Source organism: Fistularia commersonii, chromosome 2 (genome assembly GCF_037954325.1).
Source record: "Fistularia commersonii isolate RoL2024-O1a breed Wild chromosome 2, RoL_Fcom_v1.0, whole genome shotgun sequence".
NCBI lineage: Eukaryota > Metazoa > Chordata > Actinopteri > Syngnathiformes > Fistulariidae > Fistularia > Fistularia commersonii.
The window spans coordinates 15,100,449-15,116,429 of record NC_141285.1 but is presented as its reverse complement, the minus strand read 5'-3'; the positions used below and the strand labels follow the sequence as shown (position 1 = coordinate 15,116,429).

Genomic DNA, 15,981 nt, shown 5'->3' with positions numbered 1-15,981 from the left:
GTATAGTATAGTATATAATGAATGAATGAATGAATGAATGAAAATTCAAAGATCCATGATTTAATGGCTACATAATATAATTGCCAAATGTGAGGGACACTGCCTGGGATTCATTTTGAAAGTACTGGAAGCTATACTGATTCAATCATAACATATCCACAATTTATCTTAAATAACCTCTTCATGGTAAAATAAAAAAAAAAGAAAAAGAAAAAACAACAACACCAACAACAACAGCAACAACAACAACAACTACAACAAAATAACAACACTCAGAAAGTGATGCATGGTGATTAGAATTTCAGCAGAATTGGCAACAAAATTCAAATGATAGATTTTTATCAAAATCTTTCATGCCCTGGTGTTTTTAATAGTTTCATGAGAATGACCTCAAAATCTGCAGCTGAATATTATACCACGAAAGAATGATGGTCAACAATGTTTGCATTGTAGAAATGGCAAGACATACAGAGCCCCATTTTTATTTCTACGCTTCGTATTGGGTCCTGTTGCAGTCTTCACAATATCTCTGCAAAAATCACACCAGCATGATACTTTGCTTATTTTCAAAGAACCAGTCGCCACATGCTGGCAGCATTTTAAGGTATAGTGAGATAACACTATAGTGCAGTTCTGTATCTGTGCTTTGGGTTCTTGTCTTACACAGATCTAGATCCAGCTGTGCGATCACTTCCATTCTTGGAAACATATACCTGTCCCTGCTATTTTAAAGCCCAAGCACACACCCACACACACACACACCTTCTAAATTAAATAAAAATGGTCTCTTGTTTTTTGTAAAATCTGGCAAACAGGAGAATAAACAAACAACAAAGACAAACAGCAACTATCAGTCCCATAATGATTACAAATGTTGATACTTTGTGGCTGGTATTGTTTTCACCAACTCAGCATCTGCGCATTTTAATTCAACTTGTAAGCCCACGTGCCTGAACACATGAGCAGATGATTTGGAAAAGCTCCTGAGCTTCAAAGTGAATACCACAATAGAGAGCCCCATATGATGATAAAGAAAATGCAGTCTTCTTTGAATCTCTCTCTCTCTCTCTCTGTCTCTCACTGTTTGTCTCCCTCGTGGCACAATGTAGCCCCTGAGATAGCTAAGAAGAACCATTTGAGATACATTTTTACAAAAATGCTCAGTCTTTAGTTGTGAATTTTTTACATTTTTATGATTGAGATGAAATTAAACAAAAATTGATTCCTTGTGACTGTTTGGAATCACACCAACAGCGTGAGACAGCGGTCAGCATGATGCTGTCATAACCCAGGGGAACTTACAAATTAGGGTAACTTTATTTTGCAAGTCCTCACGGTGCATCATTAGCACACAACTCACAAGCAAAATCCAAGTATGGATTGCATTTTAGTTCTAGATACGCAAATAGTTATTGGACATTTGTGCACAAGGAATCAGCAGTGTAATACTTTATTACATGAGTACTCAGTAGTCGTTATTGAATTATTAAATATATACTTGCTGGTCGTTCTGTTATTATCACATGTGCACATATCACACAATCACATAGCGGTCATCAGAATGTTATTACATGCATACTCAGGCGTACTACTATGTTATGAGTTCTCAATTGGCATTACTGCATTATTACATTAGTATTTAGTATTCATGTGAAGGACGAATGAGGACTGAGTTCCGAATCATGGACCATAACACGGCTTTCATAATACTGTTACAAAATGGTATCACAATCTACTTGATGGACCAAGTGTGTTCTCTCATACAAGGAATTTGACTGGTTGACAGTTACACCTTGTACTGACATGACTGTCAACAATGACTGGAGAAGAATATCATAAACAATACAAAATCCAGTTAAACTTGAATACTTTCTATAGTGGATATATTTTTGATTTGCTGTTTTTTTTCATCTCTATCTCAATAAGGTGTCTTACTTTTAGACTTAATTTTCCTGTCATCATTTCTGACTTTATGACGTCTGAGAAACGGGCTACATTAAAAGAAAAGAAGTAATTTTGCACTTAAGAATAAGAATGAGAACAACTTTATCTCTCCCGAAGGAAATTGTTGTGCCAGAGTTACAAGAAAAATATAACAATAACAAATAATTGTAGAAAAAATGTATAAACATAATAATATATTAAGCAAAGGGCACATATTCTCGGACGTTTCATATTTGTTACAATTTGAATTACTTGTGATTTTAGCTTTTGTCACCGCGGCTTCGCTTTTGCAGTGGTTTGTTTTTTTTGGCTGAAAACTCGCAGGGCATTTCCGTCTCGAGCGGCTTCCCCTCGTCTCGGGGACGCGCGCGTTCACGGAGCGCGAGCGCATTCACTTCCCGCGCGACCCGGAGAACAACGGGTAGAAAATGGCGAGTCAGTGTAAAAGGCAGCAATGCACAATCGACAGGCGAGGCTTTCGGCAGGAACTTGACTCGTGGAGGCACAAACTCATTCACTGTGTAGGTAAGGATGACACCGGGCGTGCTCGAGACGTTTTCTAGGGGGGAATATTACCTCTGTGCGGGAGATATCGGTGTAAATAACCATCTATTACCGAACTCAACCAGGGCATCTCCGAGCGACTTTTTTGTCCTCAACTGTTTCCTTTCTCACGGCAGCTCACGTTAAGTCTCGGTTTGCAGTGCATTGTCACGGTTCGCGACCGAACCGAGTTTCTTTAACCATGTATAACGTCCTTTTATTCGAAGTAAAGACTTTGGCTGTCCCCCGGCGCAACGGTAGTTTGTTTAAAGGGCACCGTGGTTTTTTAAAGGGTGTGCCTCAGGAATTATGCCTTGCGTCGGCTAAACAGCAGCCCGTTCGCACAAATGCGCGTTCCCGCTCGACGATACTGTAAATTACGTGGGGGGAGGGTGCTATATGCTCGCCGTGGATGTTTGCTCTTAACATTTTTTTAGCTTTCCTCGCTTCCCCTGGATCCGTTCTCGGTGCGCTTTAGCGCAACGAGGAAGTGACAAGAGACCCCGCCGTGGGGGGAGTTTCCGTTCTGGGTGGACCGTCAATAAACAACTCCATCATCTAAAATTACTCGACGTCCCAGATCTCAAAAACGAGCCGTTTGAAGCTGCAAAAACGGCAACGCACTCGCCCGTTTCCTCCCGAGGTTTGAGCCACGCACGGTCTGTTTTGATTATTTTTGCCGGGATTCGTGTTTTTTTTACCCCTGATAAGTGCTTCGAAAAGAAATGTATCATTGTGTTGGGCAAATCCGGTCCACTGGCTATGAAAAGAATCACATCTGAAATGCTTGGGTTAGGATTAACGTAGCTAAATCAAGAGAAGCTAATATAAACAACCCTGGAGTTTATCATTATTAGGCGAAGGTCATTCCTCAGTTTCTTCAAATGTAATCGACACTTGGGAAGTATAAACACATTGTTAAATTTTGCTCAACTTTGTCGATACATTCAATATAACTAGTTCTCTAGGAGAGCACGGTGTTGTGAATTGCGAAAACACTAAGCTACATCATTAGTATTACTGTCCTATTTATCATTTGCCCCTGATTATCTGTATGTATTTCTCACCTGCTCCGTACTTTCCTATTTTTATGTGCAACAGGTTGTAAAAAATGCGGTTTGTTTTTCCTATGAAAGTCTGTAAGGGGTTAGCAAGTATTTTTACACTGGATGGTGGACCGGCAGCAGAGTGATAGTGCTGGGTGGAGTTGCAGAATTGACATTTCCTCAACACATCTAAGAATGTCAACATCTATGGCTGGATCTTAGAATGATTTTAAAATGCTGTATTTGACAGTATTTGATTTTCAATTACCGGACCTGAGGTTCCTGAATGTTCTTGTTTCACCAGTTCAACATTTTTGGCATTTTCCTATTGTTTTTGTTGCTCTCGATTGCAAGAATTCGTTGCGGGCATACATTTTTCACTCCAGTCACATGATAAACTCATCCACATGTAAAACAGTGCAAGGTCAAGAACAAAGCATGTTTTTATATCATCACATGTTTGATTAGGGTAAACCCCTCCTACACGACACCAAGAACATAAGTTCAGTACCCAACATTGCGTTTTAAGTTGCCTTCCCTATACATGGACCCAGAGGCTCAGCGGTGCTTAAGTTTGAACAAATAGTCAGGTGTTTGAATATTGTGTGTCTTACAAGCCTGGGGTCCACCTGACTTTAATTGGTATAATTAATGCTCACCATTGGTCGTCAACTAACGTAACTTGTCACCTTTTGACCATTTCAAAACATTGTCCAAGGTTTTTAGCTTTATCTTTCCCTTTGCCATAAACCTGCATCAAGGTTGCTACATTGTGTTAGCTTGGAAATGTTTATAGGTGAGGCATCACATTCAAATAAAAAGATCCCAGAAAGGCATTTTTGACAAAAAATATGTGGCTGGTTAACTTTCCAGTATCTACAGGCCCAACTGTACAAGCCCAACTGTAGTTGGGCTTGTATTTTACATTGACATGTAAAATGTTGGTTTTGCAGTTGAACTGACTTTGTTCAGTGTATGTGTACAATTGTCAAAATGCTTGATGAGATAAAAAGGATAGTGAATGTTTTTGCCAAGGCTAAACTCATCTGCCCAGAGTACCTCATAGTGCACTGCTCTGCTATATTTTGTAATCTTTACATATGGTCAACAAGAAATCTTTTCTTTAATAATTCACAGATGGTTGTTGAGGAAAGGTTCATGCTTCGCAATCACATACGACATATGCACACTTAAGAATTTTTGTAAACCTATTCACTACATGTTTTGCCAAACCATTCTTGTGACTCAAAACATAACCACAGTCAATGTAATTCCAAAGGTAAACAGATTGAAAAGGCGAATGAGGAGGACAGAGTTTCTTATATTAACGAATATAAAATATTATATTATACTTTTCATGCTGGAATATTTCCGTATGTGGTATATCAGGGCAAGACCAATATAGCATTTTTCTGGAATATTTTAGTAGTGGGTTTATATCTGCAAAATGGCCTTTTCCGTCCCATGTTAATCTGCGTACATGCTTGCCAGTGTATGTCAGTGTGAAACCCTTTTTTGTATATTACCTAAAATTTTGTTGAGGTTGATTTAGAAACATTGTCAGCTGAATGATCCCTTACTTAATCACACGCTCAACACTGCTGTCTGCTAATGAAAGATAGAGGGAAGAAAGACCGTTACAGTTCAGGCATACTACCATGACTCCCATCAATTCCCTGTATGTGGTCTAATCAGTGACGCATATTTGTCTCTTTAGTTTAACTTGATGTTGCTAAAAACTGCTAATGGGACTGATAATAGTATTGTAGCTTAGCAGAAGTAAATATGGTAGTGTGCAACATATGTTGGTTTATTACAGGCTGTGGTGTTATCTAGTTTGTAACAGTAGCTACTTGGCCAGTGGACAAAAAAGACAGCAATTCAGCCATGTTGAATAAAGATGATAGGCATTCTTATTTAAAGTGGTATTAAAGTAGCATTCTGCATATCTTAACATAGTCATGTAGCTTCATTGTCAAACCTGGACAGAATTCTCAGGAAATGTTTGTTCTCACTCTTGCCTAAAACATTTTAGGCAAAATAGGAATGATACAACTTTTTCAAAATTTCTACTCCATAATTAAACCACTTTGGTGTGCTGTGCCTCTACACTGGTGCTGCAAAGCCAATTAGACAGCAATTCAGTCATGTTGAATATCCTGTTAGGTATTCTTACATAAAATGATATCAAAAACTAGCATTCTGAATACCTTTGCATAGTCATGTAGTTGCACAGTAAAACATTAAAAGAATTCTCGGAAAATGTCTGTTCTCACTCTTGCCTAAAACATTTTCCACATCACTACATTTCTTAGCAGACACTACAAGCTATGCTTTCGTTGTTAGAAGAATGCAAACATACCTAAAGGATAACCTGATTCTTTTCTTAAATTTGAAACTTCAGTAAACATATATGGCAATATGATACCTTCCGTGTAATTATTCTATACTACATTGAAAATCTAAAACATTCAGTTTAATTCTAGCCTCAGAACCTACTTCTGATGTTGATCTCAAAATGTCATAGTAAATCAATCTCAAGTGAAATGCCCTCTATGCATCTGCACTGTTGTCTTATGTTAGGGCTGTGTATGGCAAGTACCATATATATGTATATATTTATAATGTGTGTGTGTGTATGTATAATTATTTTGTATTTCAAAGAAAAAGTAGATATTTAAGCTTTTAGAAGCAATTACAGTGAACAAGATCTGAATATCAATTAACAACACGAAAGAGTTCAGTGATGTTGTATATTGAACCCAGTAGCTTATTATTTATTCAGATCAATTTTGAAGTTGAATTCAAAATAAGAACAAGCTAAACAATCTAGCAAACAATTCCCACAGACCGAGTTAAACAGTTAGCATAATGAAACAGTGATGTGAGTAACCAAAATAAAAAGTCCCGAGCAGTGATGAGTACTCTTTATTTGAATATCATCGAGCTGTTTTGAATAAAAACATGAAAATCAGAATAATATTTTCAACAATTTTTTAACATGGAAACAAAAGAAAAATCATCAATTTTACTATCAATACTAACAAGTTTCAGATTTCATTATGTCCAACATTTCATAGCGGTTAAGATTCTTTCCTATAAATCTTGCAGGTTGGCAAATAGTAAAAACATGGCTCATGGCTTAGGAAGCAGCCTTTTTCTGTGCTAGCAGCACCTGTATTTAGTAGAATAAAGCAGCAATGAAATAAAGGAGAAAAGGATGAATGTGTGGCAGCACCAGTGTAGCTGGAATGTTTCTGTCAATTCTGACAGAATAGAAAAAAAAACTCACCAATTTAGTAGGACCATGCAGTTACCTGAAGATACAAAAGTGTGCATGTGTCACACTGAATGAGTAAATGTGGCTTCTGTACCAGAGAGGCACAGCACACCAAAGTGGTTTATTTCTGGACAAGAAATTTTGAAAAAGGCTATACCTTTCCAAGCCATTAGTTTATTTTAGTACTGTATATATAGGGTCAGATCACATTGACCTATTTTTTATTGATTGTACACTCAATCGAATCAGCTTGTTGATCTACAGGAAGCACTGTTATCCCTGCTAATGACATATTAGGTAAGTCATGACCTACAATAATCTTATTCCAGGTAAAAGAGCCTACACCTCTTTGCTGGCATTGTGCTTGTTTTTGAAGACAAAATAGCCTCTGCTTGTTACATGTTCTAAATGCAGGACATTTTGTCAGTCACCCCCGTCTATGGTAATGACAAATATCCCTTGTGTTTGGGCTGTAATTGTGATGCTTTATAGTACATGACAACAACATCAGCCTGCTGGTTGTAGAATGGCATATTCTGTCCATGACAACAAGGACATACTTTTGTTTGGCTTTTTGGTGGAGAGGGCTGCACGCCACCACCACCACCCTGCTGATGCAGAAATGGACATTCAGTCTTTGTGTATTTAATGTGAGCAGTAAAACTGCAGACAAGAAACAAGGGCAATTGTCCCATGGAACAGCAGCAACAATTGTCTGTAATCTTTTGTCCGTACACGTGTTCATGGTTCTTCAGCCTCCAGATTTAAAGTATGCTGCTGAAATCTGTGTTCTTTATGGATTTGGGTAAAATTAGTCTGGAACTGCATCTGCTAGCATTGGCAAACGCTTGGAATGTCACTTATTCATGTTGTATTTGACATGTGGGTGAGATATAATATGTGCTCAAACAACTAATGAGCAAATATTGACATCAGGGAGAAGATGTCTTGTACATTTTAAAAACTTTTACTTTTTTTACTTACTTTTTTATTACTGTTTTATTTCTCTTAGAGCAAGCGCCTTCTGGATACGTTGGGCATTCATATTCATAACTTGTAATCTAAGATTGTTGGGTTTTTGACATTTGTGAAACATGACCAACAGCATCAAAGGTCATTTATGAAATGCATGTTTTTGTTTGCTTTTTTCTCTTGGGTTTAATGTACACAGTTGTAAAAATAATTTTTTTCACATTTGCCTGTAATCCTGGTGGTGTTTGTTTTTCAAAGTCCTGCGCGCTGTGCTCCCTTACACCATTTGAATGTCAGTTTGCATCATATCATGTTAAGTATTCATGGAGCATGGTTTTTTTTTTAATGTGCTGTGCTGTAGATGATGCTCAAAGCTGCCAGCTCACTGCCTGCTATATTGTCTGATCCAGCTACTGGATATTGCCTGTAATGAGGGAAAAAATAATATTTTTAGCAGTGCCTCTATACCTCATTTAAAGTTCAAGCAAGCCTGGTTATCGTCCATTTTAGAGCATAGTGTAGACCGCTATAGGACTTGTTTTACGTTATGCTTTACGCTTGACCCCCTCCCCCCACCCGACTTGTTATGAAAATAGTCAAGCACTGAGAGGTGGCTTATTTCTGTAACTTTTTGTGATTTCTGCACTCAGCTACATTTGGCCATCGTCACAGTAAAGCATTGCTTGGGAATATTGCATGACGAGGGATCTGTGAGTCTTCTAATGCAAATTATACCATCACTTTCATGATTGTATCACTATCAGCATAACTGCATTGTGGTCTAGTTAATGGAATAACATGTTTATGATTTTTGTTTGTGAAATTTTTGAAATTTCTGACCTACATATCCTTTCCATAGACAATATGTCAGATTAAGCAAGGTTTATTTTGGTTGCACAGGGATTTGAGCTGAGGGAACCTCCTGTTCAGTGAGCCTTGGTCACTCCCTCTTTGAGTTGTAGCATGTGTACAGTAGTTATATTGGGGGATGGGTTGAGAGGGGGTTGATGCAGCGCTGTTCACAGGCAGCAGCAGTAGAGAGAGCAACACAAGGAAGGGTGTGTCATTCCCTGAAAAAAGCACTGCAGTCACACTAGCTGAGTAATATTTTTGTTTTCACATTTTTATTTGTCTTGCTATACTCATATCATTTCACTATTATTTTGATCATTGGTCATATCGTCAAGAGATTTATAAATTCATATTCTTTTCTGTCACTATGTTTAAATTATTGTAGTGGCACATTCATATTAAGAGACTACTAGTTGTGGGTGTTAAATTGGAAAAAAAATGATTGAAAAAATAGGCACTTTGATCAAGCCCCGGCTGTTTATAGTGCTTTACAAATAAAGGTGATGATAAAGATGAATTTTCATTAAAAGGACCGTAAACACATTAAGCATAGGCTTTATCTACAACATATTACATTTTACTGTCAAGTTATTCAAAATCATACCCAATAGCAGGGCAAAGGGCAAAAAATCATGGCAGGCAAGGAGATTTTTCATACTCACCAATTCTTCCTTTTAATGCTTTCAGTTTTGAGAACTATTTTTTGTCATCCTCTACAAGAATTAAAAAAATGCATTCAGAACAGTACTAGAAGAGTTAAGAGAGCGTTAGTGGGTAATCTGGACAGAAACCTAATCGACTTAAGCAGACAGACTCATGACACTGGCACTAAAGGAGGTGACCAGCTGTAGTTATTAGGGCATTTGTTGAAGAACAAACAGGCTTGAAAAGAAGAATGTGGAAATGGACAGAGCCACACCTAAAAGTAATGTTCCTTCAAACCAAAGCTTCTCTGGCATTTTCCCTGTCCATGCCAGGTCATAAAGTGGTAACATTGCCATCGTAGATTTCTCATTAACAAATGAGCATTTCCTGCTCAAAACGGTAACACTTGTAGGAAAGGCTGCACATGTGAATGAGGCATTTAACATTAAAAAGGACATGAATTTTGTGTCTGCACCAGCATCCCAAGTTTCACTGTTGCCTGGCTCTGTATTTTATTTCAATAGTCAAGGACATCATGACATGGCAAACCAAAAAACTCCTTGCCTGTCACACTATTAATTTTATAATTACATATTTTTCTAATTTTTGTAATATTTTTCATATTAAAGTATTGTTACTGCCTTATACAGCACCCCTATTTAGGTATTATTGTCATTTGATATATAACAAAAAAAATGTTTTTTTTTAATTTTTGAGAATTTAACATACAAAAAACAGAACTGGAAATCAAAATTTGCAGTACATAGAATGTAGTTTGCAAAAGAGAAGTCAAATTTCAAGGGCTGAAGTTATACCACTAAGACCAATAACATGGTTGGGGTTTTTCGGACCAGCTGTTATCACAATTAGCTCATTTTTTTTATATTTAACCTTTGCCCATTGGCATGATCCCTGTCCCCTGATAACATACTTTCTGTAACTGAACCTTTTCATTTACAAGATTATATGATCTTTCATGTATTAAATTGTGTTCAATTCCAGTTTAACTCGGGCTTAACTTGACTCGTTCCATGGACAGTTTGTATCAGGTATTAGAGCAGTGCTTCACAAGATGATCTAGGCGATCTTCAAATGCATCAGCACAAAATGTGAGCAAACCAAACAACTGACTGTTGACTGACTATATCATTATTAAATGTGTTGATTACACTTTGATCAATGCTTTAATTATGTTTTTAAAAAAATACATTTTTTATGCTACTGCGCAAAATATGATTAACTATTACAACTTGCCAAACCTCAGTTCAGGATGAGCTGACTAATGCATCAGTAATTGTAATTCCATGATATACTGTATGTGAAAAATAGAAATTGAAATCGACATTCTGACCTTAAACTTTTAAAACTTATACTTTTAAATATTAAGATGCAAACGTTCCTGGTAAGTGAGGTTTTAAGGTGTCAAATGGGATTGTAACACAGAATCCTGTTGCAAGCTTAACAAAACTTGTTTGATCAATTTTTTAAAAGTTGGTTTGCACATCAATATTTGAAAGAAAAAGAAAATTGTTGATTGATGTCATGTAGTGATTCCCCACACAAGTCAACGCAATGTCCTCCATAAAAACAATTCCAAAATATAAAAGCTTCTGGAAGATTTTTGCAAGATTACATTTGGAATAGAGCAATACTTGTTCTTAAACCAGATGCATAATGATATCATTCCAGAACAATATTTTTACAGCAGGATAATTAGTGTATGTACTCAGCAATTTGATTTTGAATTCTGTAATAACAAAGAAACGAACAAACAAGTCATCTGAATAAAAATCAGTCACGTGCTCAGACATTGAAATACTCAATGATGTGGATAGACATTAGTCACTGTCAGTCCTTCCTTTGACCTCTTACTGCTGCTGTAATTCATTGCCTGCAGGTGGTTTTTAAAAAAACAACTACAAAAAGATCAGATAGAAGTGTCCCTTTTTTCATGAATTTGGTCTGACATTCCCTTCATTTCAGCACCTACACTTTGGTCTCCTGTGTCTGTCTCTCAGCATTGTGAAGGTGCTAAGAAGCAAGACAGAAATTTTTGTCTTTTTTCTAAATGTGACACAATATCCACAGTCCTCAACCAGAGAAGTTTAATGAAAGACAGTAATTCTCTAATTAATCTGACAATGGTCAGGTTGCTCAGTGTGCTTTGTTACATTGTTACATACCAAAAGTACTGTACTTAATCCCTTTTTTTCCAGGTTGAGTGTTTCTTCATGTTATGGAAAGTGTGTTGGAGCTCTGACAAAGTGCATCATGTCAACATACTTCAAAAATTCCAGAATTGTTAGATGATACATTTAGTTTGTAGTCACACAACTTTCCTGTGCCCTGATCCAATTTCACTCAGCAGAGCTCTCCTTGAATTCTAACAGTTGTGTAGATACTGGGCAAAACATAATTTCTCACTCATAGCAGGTTTTACATAAAGACTGTCCAAGAGATATTGAACAACAAAATGCTATTTTTATAAATATGAGATAGCACAGCTGTCAAAGTGGATTTTGCATCCTGGGCTTGATTTATTTCATAAGGGGAAGGAAACACTAAAAGCATTTGCTTAGAAGAAGCATTTTACTGGACACTACATGAACTCTGTTACACTTGCACACCCTGTGGCACAAGTATATTCAGTTTTAAAAGATTTTCTGAATATTCTCATTGCTGAGCACACATGTAATCTTATCAAAGTCACCTCATTAAATGTAATTTTTGTGTTCCCTCAAATTTGTGCAGCAGAGGTTTTGATTATCTGCTTAACCAATTCTTTCCTGTATCTAAATTGAAGGTGACATCTAAACAGGTAAAATAATTGAAGTATTTCACTTGGCCAAGAGGAATGTCTCTGCTTCTAGCAGGTTTTTTGCTATGTTGTCATTGGTCAAAAACTGATGTCTTGGAGAAATACTCCGCTGTTGGGTGGCTTTCTCCATTGATTGAGTGCAGTCCTGTCTGTTCTTTCATTCATACTCTAGTATGACTTGAACTGATTGGTGGTTAAAAAGTAATTTGTAAAAAATGTTTTAATAATGTTCACTGTTTCTGCTGTTGTAGGAATAACATGCATTGTTGTTTGTTGAATTACTTCTGCTTTTTGCATAATCATCAATATTACTATTATTGTACCTCATTGTGTAGTTTGAAATTAGCATGATGTGCAAATAGTGCAGGAAAGTATGCTGGTAGTATTCTCCTGAATTGAATGTAAATTTAACTGGGGTAGCTCAAAATTATACCACAGGCATGTAATGGATTCCTTATAAAAAGAAAAGCTAATTTAAAAAAAGGAAGATGAGGACTTCTCCTGAACAAACTTAATTTTCCAATTTCTATTACAGTCCAGGCAATCAATGTGACTTTTTAAAATTTATTCCACCATATCTGAGAATTAGACCACGTTCACCCAGGAGTCTACTGACAAAGAAAAGCAAAAAATGTTGGAATAGGCAACATAGACACATGCTCTTCATGTAAAGCTGGATAATAGACATGAATGTATCACACCTTGTATGGTTTAGAAGAAACATGTAAATAACAATGGTGCTAAAAATTCTGTCCAGAATGACTTTTTTTAATGAGATTCAATGACATGCTATCAATCCAATTAGGGCTGAAGGCAGGGTCTTTCCTCTTCTTTGGAAGGTATAGAGAGAATTATAGAATTATATTAAGCTGAATGTAAACTACAATAATTTTTTTAAAATTTATTTTAATTTTAATTTTAATTTACATCTTTTAGTCTTATCATTTTGGACCTATGTATCCCATGGTCAGGAGGCCAGCTGACACTTTGATTTCATTTGAGTATGCCTAGCAGGTTTTCCATTTTTGTAAAGTGATTTTTCCCTACCTAATATGAGAGCATTCTCTTTTTACACAACTGTTTTAATTGACACCTTTTAAGAGTGGAAAATAGTAATCTCTTACAAAAATGCATAGCACTGGATAGCACTGGACAAATGTGAATGCTTTATATTTTTTCGAGTATGTTTTGTGGTGTATGTCTCTGGCTGTTTCCAGTTTTTATGTTTGCAGAATATATCTGTCCATAATCAATATTTTATCCACTGTACATGAAGGCAGCGTGCTCTTCTAAATTTAAGTTTCTGGTCCCCTTATGATTTTGTTTTGTAAAGAAATGGCCATGCAGTCTTTTGCTACTGCTTCTGCTGTACAGTATTCTCTGCCAGAGTGAAGTGTTAATATTGCCACACATTTTTAAATGCCCGAAACTGAATTCCTGAAGAGTGGTTTGATGTCATGGCGCTGCTCTGTCAAATGAAATAGGATGACCTACTTTCTCCCTCTGCCTCTGAAATATTTCAGAAGTAGGATTGGATAGCTTCAGCTGAAGTCCTGTGCAGTAACCCAGAAACAGACTCATGCTGCAATATAGGCAAGGCTCTGTTTCACCACTCCCCCTACCCCCCCTCCCTCCCTGCCTCCCCCCCCCCCCCCCCCCCCCCTCTCTCTCTCTCTCTCTCTCTCTCTCTCTCTCTTTATGTTTGGCTGTATAAAAGTGGTTGGGAATTTGTCAGGAAGCAGTGAGAGGGCATTTTAACAGATGACAGCTTTTGATTGAATCCACTGAGTACTAAGAGTAAAGGGATGATGATATTGTCACTTATTTTCACCTATGAAGACAAAACTGTAAGTAGGTCTTCATTGTTTTTTGCAGTTGGATGACTTAACATGCCTCGCAAATCAAAGTTGCTTGGTAAATGTTTTTACATAATCTGAAATTTCAGGATTCCTTTTTTGCCCCTTTGTCTTGTATTTTAAGTACATTTTAACACCAAATCTTATATTTTTCGCATCAGGGTACTTTAATTCTTGACTTTTTGGCCTTTAAGTGCCTGTGTGATTTTACACAATGCACACATCCAGTTCAGTGGACAGATGTTACAGCTGACCTCCTTAGCGCATGATTTGATGCATGTAGTGGTTTTGTATATTGCTATAATGACCCTGCAGCAGAAAGCAGACATTACATGTGGTAATGTAAAGTCTCCACCGCCTAATACACAACATTTTTCACTGTGCAATTTTCGAGATCTATACTTAATAGAAATTTGCAAATGTACCTCCTTTCATGTACCTGTACATTAAATGGTTTTCATGATTGCTAGCATTTTTAATTTCCCTTAGAAGAGTACTGAATGGCAAATCATTATATTTTAATGGATAACATGGCATTTTCAGTTAATATTGTAAATCGTCGATTATGATACTTTGATACATTACCTTGTCTTTTTTTATGTCCGTTTCTTTTTAATGTTACAACATGCAAGCATTCCCAACTCTGTGGGTGCCTCAGTTGCTTGGCAACAGGAGGATAGAGGGCATATATTTACTGTTGAAGTAAAAACCTGGAGTGAAAGCTGATAATATGTGGTTTTATAGAAGCTGAGGGTTGCATTCTGATGTTAAGATGAAATGCAAACACAATGATTAACCCGGTTGTATGTTCAAGACATTACAATGTTAAATATCAGTGATTCGTATAATGCTAATCTGTTTTTAAGTTAGTTTGACTTGATTATTATCAACAAATTTAGTAAAACCAGACATGTCTTTGAATCCCTGTTGGGCAACTGTTGGTTTCTGTACCCACTAAAAATACATGTGCACCACAGAACAATCTGGATGCTTGTGAAATTTGTAAAATGCATTCTGAAAATAGTTTAATTATTTCAATTTTTTTCCCTAGGATTTGAGAGCATACTTGAAGGCCTGTTTGGTTCAGAGCTCGTAGAAGACTTAAAGTTATTTAAAGGTAAGAATTAAAAGAAAATTGTAAAAGCATCTTTTTCTTCACAAAAGACAGTCTAACAAAAGAGGCCCCCATAATGTAAACATTCAACTGTAGTGTATAAATGAGAAAATTGTGGTTTGAGTGTAATCTGCTTTGCAGTGATTATCACAATGCTCCCTCATTGTACCATCTGGTACCCCTCTACATTCACTACTATCAACAAGGCAGCACCTCAGGTTGCAGAAGAGACAATATCTTGTTTTCTTGTGATTTTGGTGTTTTGGATGGCACAGAGCCAGTCTGAAAGTCTGCTGTGTCCAAAAAGGCATTTTTACAATGCATTATGTTTGTAAAACAGTTGTGCCACTTTATTTTGCTCCAATGTATTTGCAATGAGAACTTCTTACGATAGCAGTTAAACTGGTAAAAATCCAGATGAACTTAATTCATCATCTACTTAATCATTCAGTATGATTTTAACAGATCAAAACACTATCTTTATGGCCCACTCATTTGTCAACAATTCATATAGCTCTTCACTTGAATTAATGGGCAAAAACAATTGTCTTTAAGGTGTTTCCTGAAATAAAAGAGGCCTTCAATATATGACACTGACAAAAATCAGGGCACTGCAACATAAATGTTTATTCTTGAATATAGGGATGATTTAATACAGGAAACAATCATCTGAATTTACCCTTCAGTATGTGTTTTTTTGTGACAGCAATGTACTAATTTTTGTAATACAGTGCCAATTGTGTGTTAAATCCTGTTTGAAGCTTTGCATGTGTGCGGACACACACACACACACACACACACACACACACACACACACACACACACACACACACACACACACACACACACACACACACACACAAAAAGTGCTGGATTTATTTAAGACTTTAATTATTTGTCTTTTTTGATCA

The 15,981-nt window shown here is 36.7% G+C and overlaps 1 protein-coding gene across 2 annotated transcripts in view; it reads left to right on the top strand.

Moving 5' to 3' along the window:
- Positions 1–2,351: 2,351 nt before the first annotated feature.
- LOC147236494 (uncharacterized) overlaps positions 2,352–15,981 on the top strand; it is a 30,097-nt gene continuing 16,467 nt past the window's right edge. Inside the window, exons 1-2 of one of the 2 annotated variants that reach the window (XM_086169744.1) lie at positions 2,352–2,469; positions 15,008–15,073. In XM_086169744.1, the coding sequence (XP_086025870.1) occupies positions 2,373–2,469; positions 15,008–15,073 (163 nt within the window). In that variant the 5' untranslated portion in view covers positions 2,352–2,372. Of the gene's footprint in view, positions 2,470–2,933; positions 3,131–15,007; positions 15,074–15,981 lie in introns of those variants that run through there. The other variant, XM_086169751.1, reaches the window with a different exon arrangement.